General features: G+C 46.4%; 1 protein-coding gene across 1 annotated transcript in view; it reads right to left on the bottom strand.

Annotated features, from left to right (window-relative positions):
• Window positions 1-14,663, bottom strand: part of LOC115195273 (histone-lysine N-methyltransferase 2C) — a 225,697-nt gene that overhangs the window by 179,049 nt on the left and 31,985 nt on the right. Inside the window, exons 3-5 of the mRNA XM_029755045.1 lie at window positions 11,097-11,185; window positions 4,955-5,102; window positions 987-1,205 (exon numbers count right to left, since the gene is read on the bottom strand). Coding sequence (XP_029610905.1) covers window positions 987-1,205; window positions 4,955-5,102; window positions 11,097-11,185 — 456 coding nt within the window. The remainder of the gene's footprint in view (window positions 1-986; window positions 1,206-4,954; window positions 5,103-11,096; window positions 11,186-14,663) is intronic.

Raw genomic sequence — 14,663 nt, 5'->3', positions numbered from 1 at the left:
CTCCACCTAAGTAATGCCTCCACCTAAGTAATGCCTCCACCTAAGTAATGCCTCCACCGCCTCCACCTAAGTAATGCCTCCACCGCCTCCACCTAAGTAATGCCTCCACCGCCTCCACCTAAGTAATGCCTCCACCGCCTCCACCTAAGTAATGCCTCCACCGCCTCCACCTAAGTAATGCCTCCACCTAAGTAATGCCTCCACCGCCTCCACCTAAGTAATGCCTCCACCTAAGTAATGCCTCCACCTAAGTAATGCCTCCACCGCCTCCACCTAAGTAATGCCTCCACCGCCTCCACCTAAGTAATGCCTCCACCTAAGTAATGCCTCCACCGCCTCCACCTAAGTAACGCCTCTACCATATAATCATGATCTAACCATCAACACCTCCAAGTGGCATATAAAAAACAACCACTTTAATGAACTAACACTGACAAGTCTGTATGGAAAATTCTATGCCTGTTCTGTTACCTACTTGGCAGCGTGTACCTCCTTGGCAGCGTGTACACCCACACAATTCTGAAGTAAAGTAGACACCTTCCCTGGTGCAATTTCAGCTGTCATTTACTCTCCAACCAAATCAATGGCAATAGTGATATCAAAGTGTAGCCTTGAAACGGTCATTACGTTTCCAGTGAGTGGAGAAGACATTTCTGCTTCCCTCCCAGTTTAAAATGAAGACATGTCTAGGTCCCAATGACACCCTAGACTAGTATGATGCACTTAGCTAACACTTTCTCCCAGAAAACGTGCAACTCTTGGGGCAAAGCTGGGGAACGGGAATTTGAGAGACTCAAAATGGATTCAAGAGAATTAATACCACTAAGAGAATCGACATTGCCAAGTCAAGCCATCATAAACACCACCATCACAGCAAAATCAGCAGTGTGAATAGCCACTGCAAGCTGAACGGCCATTGTAAGCCAACCCAACAACTTTTTGCGTTACCCAACAACTACGGTACGCCAATGTTTGAGCCAACTTACTTTTTAAGGCCCCTCCCGCCATTGCGCTGCCCTGGGCTCTTGGTGTCGTGGTGGTCGTCTTGGAAGTCATCTTCGTGGTAGTCATCGTCCTTCTCCGAGCTGCCTCGTCGGTTGCGGATGTGCAGCGGCACGTAACCCGGCGTGGGGCCAAACACCATCAGGTCGCCCTGGCCCAGGAAACTCCTCTCGCCACAGTAGCAGAAGGCACACAGCTTTTCACTGCAGGGGACACATAGGAAAGACACAGGATAAGCAATGGGTAGTGTTCATTAGGCACCAAAACGGAAGACAATGGACTGAAAAGGAGAGTGACTTGTCCAACAAGAAATGTGCATTGTTGTTTTGTTGCAAAACGTTTCAAACATGACCCTGCTCTCTGTACCACTTATTCTCAAAACTGAAACCAAAATAAGTATTTTTAAAAATGGGTGGGGGGTGGTAGGGAAACACTGCCCCAAAAACAAGCTCTACCTACATACCAACAGGGGTTGAAAATACCAATAAAAGACAGTATCGTTTGACAACACCCACATACCGAGCAGCCATATTCTTTCAATCTGATACACTGACGTGCTGCCAACCTGTAAGGTAAATGCTGACAACTAAAACAAACAACAACAAAAATGATGCAGAATATATTTAGATATTTGTTTTGTAAAAAACAGGTTGTTATTAGGGCCCCTTAGCATGCAGTACTTTATTCTAAATCTATAACTACTGTTCCCTGAAAGAGGGAAACAAGGTACAACTAACTATGGAGAGTCGCGTTGTGACTTCGGTTGAAGAATCTAAAATCACGCCTGAAATCCGCGCCTCACTGGAAGCCCCACCTTCCACAGGTAATAAGCGTGAGGCTCAGAGTCATTCCTTCAATTCAATACCGCTCTTCACCGAGGCCAGAAACGGGCGGTACGGGGCCACGTTTCCCTCCTTCAGGGAACAGTAGTTATGGTCATAACGTTACGTTCCCTTTCAGCAAGTCAGCAATCTGGGTATTGCACAGGGTGAGCTGCCTAGTTACTTTCCCCTGTCCCAGCCGTAAGCACCCTGTGGGCTACACTAGGAGCAGTGACATCCAAGCAATAAAACCTGAAAATTGTATGGTGATGCCCAACTCGAAGGACAAATATCTCCTATAGTCAACCCTTTAAACGATGCCCAAGGCACTGCCAGACCCCTTGTGGAGTGGGCACATACAGGGCTGAAGGTTAGCTAGCGGTGTATGCCAGGTAGACACCCTCCACAATCCAATTGGAGAGACTTCGAGATGGTGACCGCCCAGACAAAAAGCTGGTCACATAACCGGATATCCCAGGGTCCGTTAAATGTACATGTGTAAAGCTCGCACCGGACACAGGGCATCTAACCTTGCTCTTCACAAGCAAAATGACAAGCCTCACTTGGTTTAGGAGTTAAGATGCGCTCTGGTAACCGGCTGGCACCAGTTACTGGTTTTACATTATGAACACCTGCTCTTTCCATGACATTGACTAACCAAGTGAATCCAGGTGAAAGCTATGATCCCTTATTGTAACTTGTACAATCCACTTCAAAATCAGTGTAGATGAAGGGGAGGAGAAAGGTTAAAGAAGGATATTTAAAGGATATTTAAGCCTTGAGACATGGATTGTGTATGTGTGCCATTCAGAGGGTGAATGGGCAAGACAAAAGTTTGAAAAGCCTTTGAACGGGGTACGGTAGTAGATGTCAAGAACCGGTTTGTGTCAAGAACTGCAAAGCTGCTGGGGTTTTCACACAACAGTTTACTGTGTGTGTCAAGACTGGTCCACCACCCAAAGGACATCCAGCCAACTTCACACAACTGTGGGAAGCATTGGAGTCAACATGAGCCAGCATCCCTGTGGAACGCTTTCGACACCTTGTAGAGTCCATGCCCTGACGAACTGAGTCTGTTCAGAGGGCAACGGGAGGGGGGTAGCAACTCAATATTAGGAAGTTCATGTTTTGTACACTCAGTGTATTGTTCAATGTTATAAAAAAAGAAACCCCATTCATTATTCTGTGACTTTAGCTAAAGCACTTGTTTTTGCTGTGGTATCGCTTTGGTATCAATTATCGTGATACTAAACCTGGTATCGTGACAACACTAGCAGTCGGATGTACCTGCACAAAAACAACATTTTTATCAGCTTTTTCTCCATCTTTTTAAATAGGGAGCCAACATGCTTTCAGCACTTTTATTTCCATGACTGATCAAAACACATTTTCTCATGCTCTCTCGTCTCTCTGCAGCAGACATATAGTGAGCAATATGTTTGGAACATCAAATCTCAAAATCGCAGTATCGAATCACAAAACATAGAATTGTGAGAATCACAATACATATTATCACGTATCGTGATAATATCGTATGGTGAGGTCCCTGGCAATTCCCTATTAAACAGTGTTGAATATAGTAGTCTTTATTATTTTACGACAATGGTATGCATGCGCTTGTCAGAGTTTTGGTACCCAACCATAGCCCGACGGGCCCCCGACATTATACATCAAGTTAGGGTCGGATAGGGCCAGTTCTTCCATCAATAACTAGGATACGGGCAGGGCTCAGGTATTACTAAACTTTTGAAGCTGAGCCATTTGCTCGTGCTCTGCTGCGCAGTACAGTCATATCTGACTAAGAACATAACATGGTGTCAGAACTGCATCAACATCGTCAAATAGAAAACAGGAGAGATTATTTCACAGAAAATAGTTTTGACGGAGATTAGAGTGACAAAAAGTAGCTAACTGCTGCTCTCTCATGTCTCGTCATTGAGCAGAGCAGCCCAAGTGGAGCCATTGCCATGAATATTCACAGACCCAGAGCCGCCATGAGCAAGCAGCGCGCAGGGAACGAGTGACAGAGAGGAGCAGCTAACGGATTTGCTAACGGAGGAAGTTATTTCTGATTTCTGGTAGTGCCGGGCCTTAAATTTTAGTAGTGCCGGGCATGGGTAGGGTAGGTCCTGAACGTCGTGGCATGGGTAGGGCTCGGGTTTAAAATTCATGCCGTGCAGGGCTCTACTGTGTGTGTACGATGAGTGTGCATGTGCATATGTCTGCGCCCGTCTGTGTGACTTTCTGCATCCCTCCACATGTTGCCAGGGCCTCTCTACTGTACACTAGCGGGAACACAATCTCTACTAATTGGAACTAGAAAGAAAAAGCCATCCCCTTGTTTCTCTCGCTCTCTCTCTCCCCCCTTTACTAATTACAGTAGCAGCCCTGCAGTTTGCAGGCTACCCCCGATGGCCCCGAGACCTCTTTACCCAGCCTGCTTTTCCCTTCTACCCACAATCCCCAGCGCTCAATTATTTCCGCTGCTCGTTCCCCTCCCCCACCTCATCTTTCTACAATCCCTCGCGTACCTTCTCTGCACGCCTTCCCCTCCCCATCCCCCGTCTCCCCTCCCCACCATGGTGGCTCATTCAAGCATGCAAGCACACACATCCTCTCCTCCCTCACACTCCCTGAAAATACCCTGTCCCTCTTTTATTTTGCTTGTTCCCTCTGTCTGTTGCTCTCTCGCAATGCACACATTGGCCCACACTCATTTTGTTGGGTTGCACAAACACCTATACCCACTGTGTGTGCGTTGAGACAAATATACACACGCTTTGCCCTCCATCCACTGTTAAGCACACACCTCTCCCTGGACTCCTCTCTCACACACACACACACACACACACACACAGCTGTGACTCAGCATGTCAGAGTCATTTTCTCACTCACCAATGCCTTCTCATTTCTATCCTCTCCTTCTCTATTATGTGACTACACACACCCCTCTCTCCTTCGTACTCTCCCTCCCTCTGAGAATGGCTAGAATGTCAGTCTTACTATGCCTCTCTTACTGGAATCTCATTTTCCCTTTCCCTGCCGCCATCTCCTGCTCTGCCTTATTCTGGCCATCTGGCACGCACGCACACTCTTTCTATGTCACTCTCTTCCCCTCACCCTACTCTTACCGGACTTTGGCGTGCTCCAGGGTCGAGGCGGAGGATCCTGCAGAGTCCTCCGACACGGAGCGCTGGAAGAGTGGGGAGAGGGGTCTGTCGTCCCTGGGGCTAGGCACCATGATCTCCTCCTCGACATCCAGGACCAGCTCCTTAACTTCTGTGGGGAAAAGAGGGGTGGAGGTTACGCTGTTATTTGTTCAAAACGCGGGAAACCACGTTCATAAAGCACTTAGTATGTCTACTGACTATAACAGACCATTTAGTCATGGGACGGCAGTAGTGCTCACTACCAAATTATTCAAACTAGCAAAATCCAGGGTGACAGTTGACTTGTTTCTCTTTGGGAACACAGTTGACATAGGCAACAACACCTTAATCAGAAGAAACCTGGTCTAGTTTCACTCAGGACTCTTTTAGGAACACATGGTCAGATTTTGTCATTTTTATTGTGACACACGAGTTGTCAGACTATGCAAACACGGAGTTCTTTCATTCCAAACCATTGTCTATGCAAAACTAAGACCAAAGAAAAACAGAGTTTTGCTGAACAGCAAAAGGATTAGTCCTAACCCCTCACCTGCCAGTCAAAGGCTCAGTTCAACTGGCACCTCTGGGTTGTGTTCATTAACCACCAAATGGAATAAAACTCACTGAAACAGGGTGACTACCTGGACTTATAAAATGGACTCACAATAAGAAGTGCTCATTTTAATTTTTCTGTTGCAAAACATTAAAACATTTTCCTTAAATGAACATGACCCTGCACATTCTCTCTGTTCTAGTGTTACTAAAAGCAACACTGAGATTGTGTGGGCTTAGTGAATGCTTTGAGCTCTAGCAACCCTTTCAGTAGGAGAAGGGCTGTGAACTCCAGTCAATTCATCTGAAAATCACAAAAGCATTGCCGAAAATGTCACAACGCGTCCGGGCAAAAAGAGATGACGTGACCTTTACCTTGACCTTTAAAGCGACAAAAATGTGGCGCTCTTTTCCTGACGAGTTGCCTACACAGGAGTTAAGGGAAAATAATAGCAGGCCAAATAATTTAGAGTTTAGAAACTTTACATCAATGGGACAGACCAATTACATTTATCAACAATGCCTACCACTGTTGGCGTGTATGGGCAACATTTGTTTGCTTTCTGGTAATCCGTTGTGTAACATTCGATACCTCGGCTAGTAACTTACACTGTTACTTCTATTAAGATTTTTGGTTTCTATAGAGAAAGAGAACAAATGCACATCCAATGCCTTTGAGCAGGTGCTGAATATCAGATAATGTTAGGCAAATGATGACTCCACACACTGCCATCGATGCTCCCATGTGGGTTATTAGGGATAAGGTTGATGAAGTGGTCAAAACATTGTCACTAATAAACCACACGGGAGCACAGACTGCAGAATGCAGTCTCATTTTTAGCATTTGCTGATTAGTAGAAAAACAATTATTAAAAACCATACAACATCTAACAGTTATTGAACACCTTGATCTTGTGGTTAGGCTAGTTACTGTCATTCTGGGTTTTACATTTCATTTAAAATTATAACATCAGGAGAAATACATATGAAATATGTGAATTCACAAAATGAAGATCTGCAATTGTTCTGGACGGACACACCTCTGTCCATAATGAGTAGTCTAATACATCATTGTAATTATGAAACTCAAAATGGTTAAATTTCCTCTTGGATAAAACACCTTAGCAATATCAACAAGAGCCTTGATAAGGCCCTAATGCCAGTGTGGAGCAGACCTTCTCAAGTCTGACCTGGCAGACTTCCCAGAGAGAGCTAATGAAATACAACACACAGATTCCGATCCATTTCCTTCTTAGTTGTTTATATTTTTTTATACTGAAACAGTAGGGCATCCAAAACACTCAGTCAGGCATTCACAATACTTTCATAAATCATTCGCTCCGCTGCGCCACTTGAAAATCCGAAAATGCGTTATTTCGAACCGTTGACCCGGAATTGATTCTCAACCACTCATTAAAGAGTGATAAGGAACGTAGCTTTTTTTTCCCCTCTTTCCCAGCGACGACATTCCTTCACTCTGGAAATGGGGGGATAAAATAATATATCCTTGTTGTAGCTCGCAAAAGCACTGAAGCGTACACATGGCATCTTTATTTTCTGTATTAAGACACAAAACTCCATTCTTGGAGCAAAAGCAAACCCTGGTCTTTGGTAGCATTCTTCATAACTAAAAGGGAATACAAACAAGATTGCCCAGAATATGCATTATAATATTGGCCTAAGGGACAACTAGGTGGGGTACAAGTAGAACAGGGACCTGATTTTCCCTTTTGACACTGACTCGGCCTAAGTCTATATGGGGGCGGGGGTCATTTTCTTAAAGCATCCCACCTAGGAAAAGCCCTGGAGTGTAATTACTAGCTAGGATATTAATCTCCCGTCCAGCAAGAGGCTTTTGTAAGGGGGGGGGGGGGCTGTTTGTGTTCGTGCACTGGTAAGGGTTGGCAGCACATTTTAGAAGTGGAACAGATCAAGCCTTGTGAAGCCTTGATCTCATTGTGCATTGGGGAAAACTAGGCAAATCACCATAACTAGGTATGGGTCTCAATACAATTCATTTCTTCCTCCCCCATCTGTCATTACTACAAACAGGTGAAAGGTTTGGATAGGCTTTAAACCTAGTGATCATGGAGGAGAAAGGAAACCACTTTACACTTGAGGCACCCTGTGACAGCAGCACAAAAGCAGTTCAAATGATTTGGACTTTATTTCTCTCCTTTGTGTGGCATTTGCCAAGCTTGTGAAGTCATTTACAGGTCAACAAAATGCCAGCAGCGAAACGCGAACCAACACCACCACCAACAGGGGAGTTGACCACGTTCTATCGCAAATATTAGCCAGCCCTCTGGCAGTTGATTTACATAATGCATTCTCCGAATGGCGCCTTGTTTTCCAAGGATATTCTGCCTTAACGAAGTTGCATCCACAGAGCTATCGGGTTAGAAATGTTTGGGGAAGTGCATGGTGGGCCGGCGAGACCCCTGCAAGCAGCAGCTGCAGATGGCTTTGTAAACATCCCATAACAAGCCAGCGATTAGGCCTACATTTTGGCTCTGTGGAAATACAAGTATGAACCAGCCTTTAGTCATCTACCATTTAGCAACGGAAACCTAAAAAAAACATGGGGGAGGGTGGCGCAACATGCAACAAGACTGGTAGATTGCCTCTCTACAGACAACTAGAAGGCTATAGTCTACAGCAGTGGTTCCCAAACTTTTTATAGTCCCGTACCCCTTCAAACATTCAACCTCCAGCTGTGTACCTCCTCTAGCACCAGGGTCAGCGCACTCTCATATATATTTTTTTGCCATCACTGTAAGCCTGCCACACACATACAATACATTTAATAAACATAAGAACGAGTGTGAGTTGTCACAACCCGGCTCGTGGGAAGTGACAAAGAACTCTTGTTGGACCAGGGCACAAATAATGATCAATAATTGTGCTCTTTATTTAGCCATCTTACATATAAAACCTTATTTGTTCTCCAAAAATTGTGATTAACTCACCACAGGTTAATGAGAAGGGTGTGCTTGAAAGGATACACATAACTCTGCAATGTTGGGTTGTATTGGAGAGAGTGTCAGTCTTAAATAATTTCACACACAGTCTGTACCTTTCTTTTTCATTCTAGTGAGGGCCGAGAATCCGCTCTCACATAGGTACGTGGTTGCAAAGGGCATCAGTGTCTTAATAGCGCGATTTGCCAAGGCAGGACACTCTGAGCGCCAGAAATCTGGCAGTGGCTTCTGATTGAATTCAATTTTCACAGAACCTCGTTGCAATTTTGATGAGGCTCTCTTGTTCAGATATCGGTAAGTAGACTGGAGGCAGAACATGAAAGGGATAACGAATCCAGTTGTTTGTGTCGGCCGTACCGGCGTAATTGCACACCCAGCTAACTCAGGTGCTTCGCTATATCACAATGTCCGTAAAAGCTTGAGTTCATTTGCACACAAAAAAATCATACAACGATGGAAAGACCTGTGTGTTGTCCTTGTAAATGCAGACAGAAAAGAGCTCCAAATTCTTAATCAAAGCCTCAATTTTGTCCCACACATGGAATATAGTTGGAGAGTCCCTGTAATCCTAGATTCAGATCCTTCAGGCGAGAAAAAACATCTCCCAGATAGGCCAGTCGGGTGAGAAACTCGTCATCATGGAAACGGTCAGACAAGTGAAAATGAAGGTCAGTAAAGAAAACTTATCGCTCGTCTCTCAATTAAAAAAAAAAAAACGTCAATACTTTGCCCCTTGATAACCAGCGTTATGTTGTAAAAGCGTTACATGGTCGCTGCTCATATCATTGCATAATGCAGAAAATACACAAGCGTTCAGGGTCCTTGCTTTAACATAGTTAACCATTTTCACTGTAGTGTCCAAAACATCTTTCAAGCTATCAGGCATTCCCTTGGCAGCAAGAATGCTGCAGTGTACCCAAATGGCGTCGAGAGCAACTACTTGCTCACGCGTTACCAATCCACAAAATCTCCATCATGGCTATTTTTGGGCTGTATTTTTGTTTTTTGTCTGTATAGCATTGTCCCAGCCATATCCGTGACAGCAGGAATAATTAAGTCCTCCACAATAGTGCCTGCCCTAGCCACTCCGTAGCTCACCATATAAGAAGCTTCTAGCCCCTTCTTATTAATGGTATCTGTTGCTTTTATACGTCTTACTACTCAAAAAACTCCCGTGGCTTATTTTTCAAATTGTCATGTTTTGTTTCTAAATGCCTGCGCAAGAATGAAGGTTTCCCACGAGAGAGTAGCGGTTAATGTGATTGGATGTTAATTATTTGACTAGGCTACCTGTATTTGACATTGTATTATTTCGCAAAAATCTAGACGGTTTAATTTTATTTTTGGCAGTGAAACAAGGTTACTCAAGCGAGAAAGAACACTCACCCAAATGTATAGCCCCGTTGGAAAATATAAATGTACTTTGAAAATGTGAATAGTATTATTTAATGACATTTTTATTTGGTGTACCCCGACGACATTGCGCGTACCCCAGTTTGGGAATGCCTGGTTTACAGGCATTGAGAAGCAGCGGGTCTGCGTCGAGGAGGCAGCGGGTCTGCGTCGAGGAGGCAGCGGGTCTGCGTCGAGGAGGCAGCGGGTCTGCGTCGAGGAGGCAGCGGGTCTGCGTCGAGGAGGCAGCGGGTCTGCGTCGAGGAGGCAGCGGGTCTGCGTCGCGGAGGCAGCGGGTCTGCGTCGCGGAGGCAGCGGAGGCAGCGGGTCTGCGTCGAGGAGGCAGCGGGTCTGCGTCGAGGAGGCAGCGGGTCTGCGTCGAGGAGGCAGCGGGTCTGCGTCGAGGAGGCAGCGGGTCTGCGTCGCGGAGGCAGCGGGTCATTGCGCGTACCCCAGTTTGGGAATGCCTGGTCTACAGGCATTGAGAAGCAGCGGGTCTGCGTCGACGAGGCAGCGGGTCTGCGTCGAGGAGGCAGCGGGTCTGCGTCGAGGAGGCAGCGGGTCTGCGTCGAGGAGGCAGCGGGTCTGCGTCGAGGAGGCAGCGGGTCTGCGTCGCGGAGGCAGCGGGTCTGCGTCGAGGAGGCAGCGGGTCTGCGTCGAGGAGGCAGCGGGTCTGCGTCGCGGAGGCAGCGGGTCTGCGTCGCGGAGGCAGCGGAGGCAGCGGAGGCAGCGGGTCTGCGTCGAGGAGGCAGCGGGTCTGCGTCGAGGAGGCAGCGGGTCTGCGTCGAGGAGGCAGCGGGTCTGCGTCGCGGAGGCAGCGGGTCTGCGTCCAGGAGGCAGCGGGTCTGCGTCGAGGAGGCAGCGGGTCTGCGTCGAGGAGGCAGCGGGTCTGCGTCGCGGAGGCAGCGGGTCTGCGTCGCGGAGGCAGCGGGTCTGCATCGCGGAGGTAGTGGTCGTGCAACAGCTCCAAAGAACTAAGTCTTAATGATGAGAGGCATTTGATAACTGGATCAAATCTCCCCCGAATACCAACACTCCACCGTATCAGTGACGGCAGCCTAAACAAGCACACATGTATGAAGACAACAGCACACAAATATTAAAAGAGGAACACGCATGAAAGCACACAAAGAGGCACACACTGATTCAGGTATGTACACACACAAACCTTTCCATGATGACAGAGACAGTCAACTCACCCATATCCTGCATGTTCTCTGCTTCGGCGGTCTCCGTCCCGTCCATGCTGTCCTCATCCTCAACCTGGGCTCGGCCTCTGCTACGGCCCCTGAGACACACAGGGAGAGGAAACAGTCACTGATCTGATCTGCCTTTCAGGCTCTGCTCAAGGAGGAGCAACATTGTTACTTAGGTCTGCCTTACCAAATGAGGAGCTGCCTTTTGAAGTAGTATGAACAGTAATACAGGCATCAACAACAGGTAAACAGCCTTCGAGTTCAACCTCATAGCTGAGCTTTATTACAAGAGGAACAGCCAGTAAAGTCAGTGTGGCAGAGAGGAGAGGAACAGCCCGTAAAGTCAGTGTGGCAAAGAGGAACAGCCCATAAGGGTGGCTACGTTGAAGAATCTCAAATATAAACAAATCAAAATGTATTTTATATTTGAGAATCTTCAAAGTAACCACCCTTTGCCTTGATGACAACTTTGCACATGCTTGGCATTCTCTCAACCAGCTTCATGAGGTAGTCACCTGGAATGCATTTCATTTAACAGGTGTGCCTTGTTAAAAGTGAATGTGTGGAATTTCTTTCCTTCTTACTGTGTTTGAGCCAAATCAGTTGTGTTGTAACAAGGTAGGGGTGGTATACAGAAGATGGCCCTATTTGGTAAAAGACCAAGAACTTTGAAAGTTTCTTCAAGTGCAGTCGCAAAAACCCTCTACCGCTATGATGAAACTGGCTCTCATGGGGTCCGCCACAGGAAAGGAAGATCCAGAGTTACCTCAGCTGCAGAGGGTAAGTTCATTAGAGTTAACTGCAGCTCAGAAATTGCAGCCCAAATAAATGCTTCCGAGTTTAAGTAACAGACACATCAACTGTTCAGAGGACACTGAATCAGGCCTTCATAGTCAAATTGCTGCAAAGAAACCACTACTAAAAGGACATCAATAAGGAAGAGACTTGCTTGTGCCAAGAAACGCAATTGGACATTAGACCGGTGGAAATCTGTCCTTTGGTCTGATGAGTCCAAATTTGAGTTTTTTTTGTTCCAACCTTCGTGTGATTGTGAGATGTAGAGTAGGTGAACGGATGACCTCTGCATGTGTGGTTTCCACCGTGAAGCATGGAGGTGGTGGTGTGATGGTGCTTTGCTGGTGACACTGTCAGTGATTTACTTCGAACTCAAGGCACACTTAACCAGCATGGCTACCAAAGCATTCTGCAGCGATACGCCATCCCATCTGGTTTGCGCTTAGTGGGACATTCCTTTGATTTTCAACAGGACAATGACCCAACACACCTCCAGGCTGTGTAAGGGCTATTTAATCAAGAAGGACAGTGATTGAGTGCTGCATCAGATGACCTTGCCTCCACAAATCACCCGACCTTAACCCAATTAAGATGGTTTGGGATGAGTTGGACCGCAGAGTGAAGGAAAAGCAGCCAACAAGTGCTCAGCGTATGTCCTTCAAGATTGTTGGAAAAGCATTCCCCATGAAGCTGGCTGAGAGAACACCAAGAGTGTGCAAAGCTGTCATTAAGGAAAAGGGTGGCTACTTTGAAGAATCGAAAAAATGTTTTGATTTGTTAAACACTTCCTTGGTTACTACATGATTCCATATGTAATGTCATAGTTTTGATGTCTTCACTATTATTCTACAATGTAGAAAATAGTAAAAATAAAGCAAAAACCTTCAATGAGTAGGTGCCCTAACTTTTGACTGGTACTGTAATTATATATATATATATATATATATATATATATATATATATATATATAAATAAAACTGCTGACACACTCCAACCACATGAGGTCTAGCATTGTCTTGCATTAGGAGGAACCCAGGGCCAACCGCACCAGCATATGCTCTCACAAGGGGTCTGAGGATCTCATCTCGGTACCTAATGGCAGTCAGGCTACCTCATGGAGGGCTGTGCGGCCCCCCAAAGAAATGCCACCCCACACCATGACTGACCCACCGCCAAACCGGTCATGCTGGAGGATGTTGCAGGCAGCTGAACGTTCTCCACGGCGTCTCCAGACTGTCACGTCTGTCACGTGCTCAGTGTGAACCTGCTTTCATCTGTGAAGATCACAGGGCGCCAGTGGCAAATTTGCCTATTTGGTGTTCTCTGGCAAATGCCAAACGTCCTGCACGGTGTTGGGCTGTAAGCACAACCCCCACCTGTGGACATCGGGCCCTCATACCACCCTCATGGAGTCTGTTTCTGACCGTTTGAGCAGACACATGCACATTTTTAGCCTGCTGGAGGTCATTTTGCAAAGGCGGAGGTAGCGGTCCTGCTGCTGGGTTGTTGCCCTCCTACGGCCTCCTCCACGTCTCCTGATGTACTGGCCTGTCTCCTGGTAGCGCCTCCATGCTCTGGACACTACGCTGACAGACACAGCAAACCTTCTTGCCATAGCTCGCATTGATGTGCCATCCTGGATGAGCTGCACTACCTGAGCCACTTGTGTGGGTTGTAGACTCCGTCTCATGCTACCACTAGAGTGAAAGCACCGCCAGCATTCAAAAGTGACCAAAACATCAGCCAGGAAGCATAGGAACTGAGAAGTGGTCTGTGGTCCCCACCTGCAGAACCACTCCTTTATTGGGGGTGTCTTGCTAATTGCCTATAATTTCCACCTGTTGTCTATTCCATTTGCACAACAGCATGTGAAATGTATTGTCAATCAGTGTTGCTTCCTAAGTGGACAGTTTGATTGACTTGGAGTTACATTGTGTTGTTTCAGTGTTCCCTTTATTTTTTTCAGCAGTATATATATATATATTTATTTATTTGTTTATTTATTAATTAAAGCCCTTTAAACCAGACACTTGTTGCCAATAAATTCATCTCAAAATTGAACTTGAGCAAAAGCTCCCTCCATGTTTGTTTCAGTAACATTTGTTAGAGTGTGGTGGACCAAGGTTTGTTTCTGTTCACTTCTCTCTGCCCCATCTCTGGAGCACTGAGCAGTGGAGTCCACAGCACACCACTTCCTTTCCCTCCCCGGTCTGTAATAGGCCTAATCAACACTGTCAACACTGGTGTTGCAGTCATAGCAGCCAAATGGGACGCACCGCTCCACCTGCGGCTACAGCTCAGCTGCTGGCGATGTTGTGACGGGCTCATTCTACAGAAAAACTCTAAATAACATAGAAAAAAATGTGACACTTGAAAGAATTTTCTACATGATTCCCACATGAACTGGGAGAGAGGATTGGTGCTCATATCAGTGTCATGAACCCTGTGGTGGTAGCAGGCCGAACACGCAATGGAAACCAAGGCACCAAACCAGGGCATCCAAAACAAGCCCCTGGAGTGGAGAAAGAGGGATAGGACTGGGCAGACAACTAGGGCAAGAGAGAAAGCTGGAGGGAGAAAAACACACCTCTGTCTAGCTCTGAAAACTTGGCTGGACTATCTAGAACAGCTCATGCGTAGTGGGTCTGTGCAAATGTAGCGTCTAAAAAGCTCTGGCACTTTCTGGCTCCCTCTCTTTCTCTGTGCTACACAAGAACAAAGAGGTGCTATTCAGAGTACTTACCAATGTGGCTCTCTTAACTCAAAGCCTGCAAC

This window comes from Salmo trutta, chromosome 6, assembly GCF_901001165.1.
Source record: "Salmo trutta chromosome 6, fSalTru1.1, whole genome shotgun sequence".
NCBI lineage: Eukaryota > Metazoa > Chordata > Actinopteri > Salmoniformes > Salmonidae > Salmo > Salmo trutta.
This window is presented reverse-complemented; position numbering and strand designations above follow the sequence as displayed.